This window comes from Cyclopterus lumpus, chromosome 12 (genome assembly GCF_009769545.1).
Source record: "Cyclopterus lumpus isolate fCycLum1 chromosome 12, fCycLum1.pri, whole genome shotgun sequence".
Taxonomy (NCBI): domain Eukaryota; kingdom Metazoa; phylum Chordata; class Actinopteri; order Perciformes; family Cyclopteridae; genus Cyclopterus; species Cyclopterus lumpus.
In genome coordinates, this window is record NC_046977.1 from 3,218,546 (window position 1) to 3,229,807 (window position 11,262).

General features: G+C 43.2%; 1 protein-coding gene across 1 annotated transcript; it reads left to right on the top strand.

Annotated features, from left to right (window-relative positions):
* The first annotated feature begins 2,834 nt into the window (after positions 1–2,834).
* Positions 2,835–10,515, top strand: sept5b (septin 5b). Its single transcript, XM_034546719.1, has 12 exons — positions 2,835–2,877; positions 3,018–3,028; positions 4,443–4,533; positions 5,184–5,270; positions 5,973–6,096; positions 6,653–6,787; positions 6,872–6,989; positions 8,445–8,546; positions 8,787–8,883; positions 9,511–9,646; positions 10,183–10,276; positions 10,405–10,515. Exons 1-12 carry the CDS (start codon positions 2,835–2,837, stop codon positions 10,465–10,467), a joined length of 1,101 nt encoding a protein of 366 aa, XP_034402610.1. The 3' UTR covers positions 10,468–10,515.
* Positions 10,516–11,262: the final 747 nt, after the last annotated feature.

The window sequence follows — 11,262 nt, forward strand, 5'->3', positions numbered from 1 at the left end:
TGATAGGTGATGGTGGTGTGAGAGAAGGCCGCTCATTGTCTGCCCCCCCCCCCTCCTCCTTCCTCACCACCAAAATGCAGCAGGAAACAGAGTCTGTCATGGCCGCCCGCTCCGGCCTCGAGTCTCACGCTCTCATCATTGTTCCTCAGCTGTGAGGAATCACGTAGCGATCAATGAGCGGCCGATCGACGAGCAGCCGATCGACACTGGGCTCATTTATTGAAGGAGAATCAATAGAAGCAGAGATTGACTCACGCAGACCGCTCACACGTGTGTGTTTACCTGTTGTGTTTCTCAGTTGTGTGTTTCCCAGTTGTGTGTTTCCCAGTTGTGTGTTACCCAGTTGTGTTTACCAGTTGTGTTTACCAGTTGTGTGTTTCCCAGTTGTGTGTTACCCAGTTGTGTTTACCAGTTGTGTGTTTACCAGTTGTGTTTACCAGTTGTGTTTACCAGTTGTGTGTTTCCCAGTTGTGTGTTTCCCAGTTGTGTGTCCCAGTTGTGTGTTACCCAGTTGTGTGTCCCAGTTGTGTTTTTCCCAGTTGTGTGTTACCCAGTTGTGTGTTTCCCAGTTGTGTGTTTCCCAGTTGTATGTTACCCAGCTGTGTATTTCCCAGTTGTGTGTTACCCAGTTGTGTGTTACCCAGTTGTGTGTTTCCCAGTTGTGTTTCCCAGTTGTGTTTCCCAGTTGTGTGTTTCCCAGTTGTGTGTTTCCCAGTTGTGTTTCCCAGTTGTGTGTTACCCAGTTGTGTTTCCCAGTTGTGTGTTGCCCAGTTGTGTTTCCCAGTTGTGTGTTACCCAGTTGTGTGTCCCAGTTGGCTGTTTCCCAGTTGTGTTACCCAGTTGTGTGTCCCAGTTGTGTTTCCCAGTTGTGTGTTTCCCAGTTGTGTGTTACCAGTTGTGTGTTTACCAGTTGTGTTTCCCAGTTGTGTTTCCCAGTTGTGTGTTTCCCAGTTGTGTTTCCCAGTTGTGTGTTGCCCAGTTGTGTTTCCCAGTTGTGTGTTGCCCAGTTGTGTGTTTCCCAGTTGTGTTTCCCAGTTGTGTGTTTCCCAGTTGTGTGTTGCCCAGTTGTGTTTCCCAGTTGTGTGTTTCCCAGTTGTGTGTTTCCCAGTTGTGTGTTGCCCAGTTGTGTGTTGCCCAGTTGTGTTACCCAGTTGTGTGTTTCCCAGTTGTGTGTTGCCCAGTTGTGTTTCCCAGTTGTGTGTTGCCCAGTTGTGTGTTTCCCAGTTGTGTTTCCCAGTTGTGTGTTTCCCAGTTGTGTGTTTCCCAGTTTGTGTGTTACCCAGTTGTGTGTTTCCCAGTTGTGTGTTTCCCAGTTTCTGTGTTGCCCAGTTGTGTGTTGCCCAGTCGTGTGTTACCCAGTTGTGTGTTTCCCAGTTTCTGTGTTACCCAGTTGTGTGTTGCCCAGTTGTGTTACCCAGTTGTGTGTTGCCCAGTCGTGTGTTTCCCAGTTGTGTGTTTCCCAGTTGTGTGTTACCCAGTTGTGTGTTGCCCAGTCGTGTGTTTCCCAGTTGTGTGTTTCCCAGTTGTGTGTTACCCAGTTGTGTGTTGCCCAGTTGTGTGTTTCCCAGTTTCTGTGTTACCCAGTTGTGTGTTGCCCAGTTGTGTGTTACCCAGTTGTGTGTTTCCCAGTTGTGTGTTTCCCAGTTGTGTTGGTGTCACACACAGACACACAATGCTACATTGTAGTCTGATATTTTCTCTTAAAACACGGAGTTCCTCCCAGGAAGTCTGTAAACGTTCATTTAAAGCTGCAGGGAATAAAGTCGTTCTTTAGGCAGCAACTTCCCACAATGCATTACAAGATAATGTACAAGTATGTAGAACAATGTAGAACAATGAAGAAGTATAATAATGTCATGTTTACTACTACTGACTTTATTACTACTGACTCTTCTGTGGTCTGGTGATCAGTAGAGAGAATGCAGCTTTAACACATAGACTTCTATTATTTATTATGTATTATTTCTTATTTATTCATGATGTATTATGTCCAGCAGAGCACTCGGGCCTCAGATTTGGAGGAGCTGAGTCTCATTCCTGCCGCTGGAGGTCACGGTCCGAGGAGGCCAAGACCCACCGGGACCGTGTCTGAATGCAGAGGATCTGAACACAGCCTCCTGCAGTCCTACAGAGACCGACAGCCCGTCCGGCACCCCATACTACCGGAAAAAAATAGTATTGTGAACTAATTAATGAATTAATGAATTTTATTTTTATTTATTCATCATTTATTATTTATTTCATTTATTTCATTTATTTCATTTATTTCATTTATTTCATTTATTTCATTTATTTCATTCATTTTATTTTTTTTATTCATTTCATTTCATTTATTTCATTCATTTTATTTATTTCATTTATTTCATTCATTTTATTTATTTCATTAATTTTATTTATTTTATTCATTTCATTTCATTTATTTCATTTATTTCATTCATTTCATTTATTTTATTTATTTTATTTAATGCTCCATGTATAACACAGAGCGGTGTTCTACTGCCACCACCTGGCGCCTCACCTGAACTGCACCCCGTGTGTGACACAATGAAGACCCCCCTCTCATTGTGGACCGATCTGGATGCGTGACAGCGCGCGCGCGCGCACTCTGGCGTCTGAACACGACGCGGTCATGACGAGTTAGTGATTTAGAACATGTAGTTTCATTATTCCTGTGATTTGGAGACATCGGTCGCGCGTGACGTCGGACGCGTCTTCTCGCTGCGGCGCCGAGGATCTCGTGCAGCGTTCATTTTTATCGGAAGGGGCTCCGGACCCCCCCCACGCGCCCCCCACCGACCCCCCCACGCTCACATCATCTGCCAACCGAGTCCACGATGACGGCCAACAGCAGGTACAAGAGCCGCGCGCCGCGGGCAGGTAAGTTAATCGCCGCGTCATCGATCGATCGATCAGTGATCAGATGTGTTCGAATCCTCACGGTGTTCTCCATCTCCCCCCGCCGGCCGCGCGCGCGTCCCGTCCCGGTGCGTCTCCTGAAACGCGTCTCCCCGACACAGAGGATGGAGAGGTAAGAGACACGGGGGGGGGGGGGGGGGACAAAGGTGTGTGTGTGTGTGTGTGTGTCTGTGTGTGTGTGCGTGTGACCTCTTTGTTGTTGTGATTATATGCAGCTTCATTCCACACATCTGTAAACCCGACGCAGGAGAATCGATTAGTCGAATAATAATTCATTCAATCACAAGTAATGATGAGAGAAAATATTTACATTTTAAGAAGCTAGAATCAGTTTAAAAATGTAAAATAAGACAATTTAGAAAAAGAAGATTTTTGAAGATTTTTGCAACGTTCCAGCTTCCTGTGGTCTGAAAAATCATCTTCAAAAAGCATCTTTATTTTGAGAGATACGTCCTTTAAAGTGTGTGTGTGTGTGTGTGTGTGTGTGTGTGTGTGTGTGTGTGTGTGTGTGTGTGTGACTAAACGTCAATATAAGGCAGCCAGCTCCCCCTCACTCTCCACGTGGTATCAGCTCCCTGACTGTAGGTCTGGATGTAAAACCCTGATGCATGATGGGAGGAGGTCTGTTCTGTGCGTGACCTACTTCCCGTCTCCGCTCTCGGGTTCTCCACAGGGTTCTCCCGTGGACAAGGTTCTCCACAGGGTTCTCCTGGAGGTTCTCCACGCTGACCCAGAAGGCCGTCGGCCGTTCTCATTGGCTGAATGTGGTCGAAGCGTAGAAATAATATCTGGATCTTTAATTTATGTGAATAACAGAATCAAACACAGTACATGACTGTACTACTGTATTCAGACTGTGTACTACTTCATTCAGACTGTGTACTACTTCATTCAGACTGTGTACTACTTCATTCAGACTGTGTACTACTGTATTCAGACTGTGTACTACTGTATTCAGACTGTGTACTACTTCATTCAGACTGTGTACTACTGTATTCAGACTGTGTACTACTTCATTCAGACTGTGTACTACTGTATTCAGACTGTGTACTACTGTATTCAGACTGTGTACTACTGTATTCAGACTGTGTACTACTTCATTCAGACTGTGTACTACTTCATTCAGACTGTGTACTACTGTATTCAGACTGTGTACTACTTCATTCAGACTGTGTACTACTTCATTCAGACTGTGTACTACTGTATTCAGACTGTGTACTACTGTATTCAGACTGTGTACTACTGTATTCAGACTGTGTACTACTGTGTACTACTTCATTCAGACTGTGTACTACTGTATTTACATATTATATACATAATTTATATAATATGTAAATACATATTACAATATATATTATATTATATAATATATTATATTATCTATATCTATATATATTATATTTTGTATAATATAATATATATTAAATTATATATATTATATTATCTATATATCTATATATATATATATATATATATATATATATATATATATATATATATATATATATTCCTGTTCTTGTTTGTAGGAGAAAGATTACGTTGGCTTCGCCTCGTTGCCCAATCAGGTGCACAGGAAGTCGGTGAAGAAGGGCTTCGACTTCACCCTCATGGTGGCAGGTATGACAAATACACCAACACAGAGGTACTTTTACTCAAAGAATGTACTTTTAAAGTAAAAGTATGTGAAACACATAATAACATGTTCTCTCAATCAATACAACAACAGACGTAGCTCGGTGACGCAGTGTTGCATCATGGGAGTTGTTGTCTTTAATAAATCTGATCTGATTTTGAAATGATAAATTTCTCCTTTTTTAAAATTGTTTGAATCAAATCTCATTACAATAAAAACTTCTCTGGTTGCTGTTCCTCATATTTGAGCTCCTCCAGCTCGTCTTCATCACACCTTCAGCTCGTCTTCATCACACCTCCAGCTCGTCTTCATCACACCTTCAGCTCGTCTTCATCACACCTTCAGCTCGTCTTCATCACACCTCTCAGCTGTGGACACGTTCCTGCTACAACATGAATATTTGATCTGGAGGAGTTATGAGAGCTCATTTTAATTATAGTTAAATAAATCGCTTGTAAAGCGTTCAGAGAAGAATCCCCAAAACTTCACTTTGTTAACTGTGAACGATGAAGATTCAAACTATACTTCTTCTTCTTCATCTTTTTTATTAAATTAAAGTGTCTCCTTCATGTGGGAGTTTTATTGTGAAAATCCTGACCTGTCCGTGTCGACCTATGCCCACTTCCTGTCCCAGGTGAGTCCGGTCTGGGTAAATCCACTCTGGTGAACAGCTTGTTCCTCACGGACCTCCACAAGGACCGGAAGCTGCTCAATGCGGAGGGTGAGTACTACGAGTACTACTACGAGTACTACTACGAGTACTACTATGAGTACTACTAGTATTACTACTGTTATAACCCGGCAACATGGATGGGAGACTAGTAGAGAGTGTAACGGAGACTTTTTACTGTTTAGTATTAGTACTTTTAGTATACTCAAATTAGTATTTGAACTCTGTTGTATTAGTACTTTTACTGCAACATAGTACCTTTACAGTGTATCTCTTAGTACTTTTACTGCAACAAAGTATCTTTACAGTGTGTTCCTAGTACTTTTACTGCAACAAAGTATCTTTACAGTGTATCTCTTAGTACCTTTACTGCAATAGAGTACCTTTACAGTGTATCTCTTAGTACTTTTACTGCAACAAAGTATCTTTACAGTGTATCCCTTAGTACTTTTACTGCAACAAAGTATCTTTACAGTGTATCCCTTAGTACTTTTACTGCAACAAAGTATCTTTACAGTGTATCTCTTAGTACCTTTACTGCAATAGAGTACCTTTACAGTGTATCTCTTAGTACTTTTACTGCAACAAAGTATCTTTACAGTGTATCCCTTAGTACTTTTACTGCAACAAAGTATCTTTACAGTGTATCTCCTAGTACTTTTACTGCACCAGAGTATGTTCACAGTGAGTTCCTAGTACTTGTACTGCAGTAAAGGCTCTGAGTACTCCCTCCCGTGATGCTTGGGTCCACAGAGCGCATCAGCCAGACGGTGGAGATCACCACACACACCGTGGACATCGAGGAGAAGGGCGTGAAGCTGAAGCTGACCATCGTGGACACGCCGGGGTTCGGAGACGCCGTCAACAACACCGAGTGGTGAGCGCTCGCTTTGTTTAATATGATAATAACAATCAATAAGAATCAATAATACAGCGGTTCTGCAGCTTAAATAAAAGTACTTGGATTATTATTACTTTTACATTATAGCTTAACATTTTATGTTTCTAGTGAGTGAAGATGAAGTGAATTCTATATATTTTACATTTTGTTGGGTATTTTAATATACACTAGTCTAAATTTGATTTTTTACCCTCAACATATATTTTTCAAGTCAAAATAAAGTAACTAAAGCATTCAGATAAATTGCTAAACATAACTTTATCTATAAAAAAATTCAATTTTTTTTTAGAAATACATAAAATCTGAAACAATATATAAAACAATAAGAGTGAAAAGTACAATACGTCCCTAATATGTAAACACTCAAGTAAAGTACAAGTACCTCGTGCCTGTGCCGTACTTGATTGGAAGTACTTTGTTACTTCTCATCGCACTCAACAGGAAAGAGAATACGCATTCTTCCCAAAACTTTGAACTGTTCCTTGTGTATCTGTGTATTTGTGGTAAAAGTACACGGAGGTGTGTTTTGCAGCTGGAGGGCCGTCACCGGCTACATCGACCAGCAGCTGGAGCACTACTTCAGAGACGAGAGCGGCCTCAACAGGAAGAACATCCAGGACAACCGAGTGCACTGCTGCCTGTACTTCGTCCCTCCGTTCGGACACGGGTACTAGTACACGCAGTACACAGAGAAGTACCCTGATGCTCACGCACGTGTAGAACGCTCAGTAAAGTCCGTGCGGTCCTGCAGGCTCCGCCCCGTGGACATCGAGTTCATGAAGGCGCTGCAGGAGAAGGTGAACGTGGTTCCTCTCATCGCGAAGGCCGACTGCCTGACCCCCACCGAGGTAAAGAAGCTCAAAGAGCGGGTGAGTAATCCATCGAATATGACCTCTGCACCCGCACTGCACCTTCATTCAATGTATTACGGTAGATTAAAATGAAAATAAATTAGTATAAATTAAAACGAATAAAATAAAGTAGAATACAATATAATAATAATACAATTTATTTTATTTTATTACATGTAATTCAATTTAATTAAATATATTCAATGTATTAAGGTAGAATAAAATGAAAATAAATTAGTATAAATTAAAATGAATAAAATAAAGTAGAATAAAAAATATATATATTTTATTTTATTACGTGTAATTAAATTAAATTGATTAAATGTATTAAGGTAGAATAAAATGTAATAAGGTAGTATGAACTGAAGAAAAAAATGAATACAAATAAAATAATAAATAAAATACAATTTAGTTTAATTTAAATTGTATTACATTTTAAATTTATTTTATTTTATTCTATTTTTTAAGCTAGAATAAAAATAAAATACAAAAAACAAAGAATGATATTAAACCCACAATAGAGTAATAAATATGCATAAAAAGCAATACTGACACCAGTGCTAACAGAAGCTAAAATAGATAATAAATAATATTGTGCGTGATATTGAAAAGTACTAAAAGGTATATAGTTAAATGTAATATTTCAATATGTTGAAAAAACGGATATTGCACGTGATGTTTTTTATTGTTCTCAATCATTTGAATAGAATTAAAGTTCGACCTTTACATATTTTATTCTGATTTATTAAGATGCACCGCAGACTAGAGGAGGCAGTTGGATGAATAAGTATATAATTAAATTAAATGTTCAGATTTTATTTAGTTCCAACTTGTATTAGTGACTCAGAGATTTGATCTGGACTATAAACCTTCTTCCAGGGCGGCGACTTCCTGCTGATTCAAGCACTAAGTGTGTGTGTGTGTGTGTGTGTGTGTGTGTGTGTGTGTGTGTGTGTGTGTGTGTGTGTGTGTGTGTGCGTGCGTGTGTACGTGTGTGTGTACGTGTGTGTGTGTGTGTGTGCGGTGCGTGTGTGTGTGTGTGTGTGTGTGTGTGTGCGGTACGTGTGTGTGTGTGCGGTGCGTGTGTGTGTGTGTGTGTGTGCGTGTGTACGTGTGTGTGTGTGTGTGTACGTGTGTGTGTGTACGTGTGTGTACGTGTGTGTGTGTGTGTGCGGTGCGTGTGTGTGTGTGTGCGGTGCGTGTGTGTGTGTGTGTGCGGTGTGTGTGTACGAGTGTGTGTGTGTGTGTGTGTGTGTGTGCGGTGCGTGTGTGTGTGTGTGTGCGGTGCGTGTGTGTGTGTGTGTGTGTGTGCGTGTGCGTGTGCGTGTGTGTGTGTGTACGTGTACGTGTACGTGTGCGTGTGTGTGTGTGTGTGTGTGTGTGTGTGTGTGTGTGTGTGTGTGTGTGTGTACGTGTGTGTGTGTGTGTGTGTGTGTGTGTGTGTTTCTGCTCTCATCCATTTCGTCCCTCCAGCTCAGGGAGGAGATAGATAAGAGCGGGATAAAGATCTACCAGTTCCCCGACTGCGACGAAGACGAAGACGAAGACTTCAAGCGTCAAGACAAAGAGCTCAAGGTGAGGCAGTCCATCACCTTGTAGCCCCGCCCCTAAAGCATCCCCTGGTTTATGGTCTGTTTCACTCTAAATGAACATCAAGAAGACTTGAAACTAGAGATTGAGACCATAAACTCATGTTTACAACATCAAGAGAGTAGAGTCAGTACTTCTGAGTACTTTCACGTGCGTTTAGCTGACAGTACTTACGTATGCAGTACTTTGACCACTAACGTACTGTTAACGTTCTCTGTTCTGCAGGAGAGTTCTCCGTTCGCTGTGATCGGCAGCAACACCGTGGTGGAAGCCCGAGGTCAGAGGGTGAGAGGGCGGCTCTACCCGTGGGGCATCGTGGAGGGTAAGACCCCTGAAGAACCACGTAGACCCCTGGCGAACCATATAGAACCATGTAGAACCCCAGTAGACCCCTGTAGAACCATGTAGAACCCCAGTAGACCCCTGTAGAACTTTGTAGAACCCCTGTAGAACCCCAGTAGTCCCCTGTAGAACCATGTAGAACCCCAGTAGACTCCTGTAGAACCATGTAGAACCCCAGTAGACCCCTGTAGAACTTTGTAGAACCCCTGTAGAACCCCAGTAGTCCCCTGTAGAACCATGTAGAACCCCAGTAGACCCCTGTAGAACCACGTAGAACCCCAGTAGACCCCTGTAGAACTATGTAGAACCCCTGTAGAACCCAAGTAGTCCCTTGTAGAACTAGGTAGAACCCCTGTAGAACCCCTGTAGACCCCTGTAGAACTATGTAGAACCCCTGTAGACTCCAATATACCCTTGTATAACCATGTAGATCACTGTGGAACCACATATAACCCCTGTAAAAACATGTAGAACCCCCTGTAGACCACTTTAGACCCCTGTAGAACCACATAGAACCCCAGTACAACCCGGTAGACCCCTGTACAACCCCTGTAGACCCCCCCTCTCTCAGTGACCGACCCTGATGTTTGCCTCGTTCTGCCCCCAGTGGAGAACCCGTCCCACTGCGACTTCGTGAAGCTGAGGACCATGCTGATCAGAACCCACATGCACGACCTCAAGGACATCACCAACGACTGCCACTACGAGAACTACCGAGCCCAGTGCATCCAGACCATGACCAGGTGGGGGAGGGTACTACTGTCTGTGTACTGTGTACTGTGTACTACTGTCTGTGTACTGTGTACTGTGTACTACTGTCTGTGTACTGTACATCAGATGTCGGGTATCAAACAGTCGAGTTCAGAGAGACAATCGGGTCGTCGTGTGATGTCACAGGTGTTTGGGTCCGATGACGGAGGAGTGAGCGGGCGGCTATTCAGTTGGTTGTAATCTGCCGCTTCACCACTAGATGGCACCAAATAATACGCGCTGTCCCTTTAAGGAAGTTAACAAGCTTTTGGGCTCCTTCTGATCGGAGTGAGCTACCTGTGGATAATATCCTAATTGTTTATTTTTTATTCATAGAATTATTTTTTTACTTTTGCTTGCATCTTTGGCTGTAACTCTTTTTTTTTTAAATGTTTATGTTCTTCGGCTTGTGCTACATATTATTGTGTTTCCTATTTCTTTATCTGTTTTGGGACCCCCTTGAAAACGAGGTGATTTATTCTGAGGTAACAGCAGTTCTGATAATGGACGTCTGGCTTCCTGTCTCCAGTAAGATGAATGATAAGCGGGTGGAGAGCCCCGTCCCGGTGCTGCCCTCCCCCGACGTGGACACGGAGAAACTCATCAAAAGGAAAGACGACGAAGTGAGTGCAGTGAATGATGCTTAGAGTGTGAGACACATGTGTCCTTGCGTCCTTGCGTCCTTGTGTCCTTGTGTCCTTGTGTCCTTGTGTACGCTGCCTCCTCATCCTCGGTCCTGTTTCCTCTGCAGCTGAGGAGGATGCAGCAGATGCTTCAGAAGATGCAGCAGCAGATGCACGAGCAGGACCTGTGACCTCTCATGTGACCTCTCATGACCTCTCATGTGACCTCTCATGTGACCTCTCATGTGACCTCTCATAACCTCTCATGTGACCTCTCATGACCTCTCATGTGACCTCTCATAACCTCTCATGTGACCTCTCATGACCTCTCATGTGACCTCTCATAACCTCTCATGTGACCTCTCATGACCTCTCATGACCTCTCATGTGACCTCTCATGTGACCTCTCATAACCTCTCATGTGACCTCTCATGTGACCTCTCATGTGACCTCTCATGTGACCTCTCATGACCTCTCATGACCTCTCATGTGACCTCTCATAACCTCTCATGTGACCTCTCATGTGGCCTCTCATGTGACCTCTCATGACCTCTTATGTGACCTCTCATGTGACCTCTCATGACCTCCCGTGTGTGTTTGTGAGTCTCTGTGTGTGCGTTTGTGAGTCTCTCTGTGTGCGTTTGTGAGTCTCTGTGTGCGTTTGTGAGTCTCTGTGTGCGTTTGTGAGTCTCTCTGTGTGCGTTTGTGAGTCTCTCTGTGTGCGTTTGTGAGTCTCTGTGTGCGTTTGTGAGTCTCTGTGTGCGTTTGTGAGTCTCTCTGTGTGCGTTTGTGAGTCTCTCTGTGTGCGTTTGTGAGTCTCTGTGTGTGTTTGTGAGTCTCTCTGTGTGCGTTTGTGAGTCTCTGTGTGTGCGTTTGTGAGTCTCTGTGTGCGTTTGTGAGTCTCTCTGTGTGCGTTTGTGAGTCTCTCTGTGTGCGTTTGTGAGTCTCTGTGTGTGTTTGTGAGTCTCTCTGTGTGCGTTTGTGAG

Excerpts from the sequence above, each read along its gene's own strand:
- sept5b (XM_034546719.1), top strand. The coding sequence starts at position 2,835 with ATGACGGCCAACAGCAGGTACAAGAGCCGCGCGCCGCGGGCAG. Across the intron at positions 6,788-6,871 it reads GTCCCTCCGTTCGGACACGG|GCTCCGCCCCGTGGACATCG; the intron begins GTACTAGTACAC and ends GCGGTCCTGCAG. Across the intron at positions 10,277-10,404 it reads TCAAAAGGAAAGACGACGAA|CTGAGGAGGATGCAGCAGAT; the intron begins GTGAGTGCAGTG and ends TTTCCTCTGCAG.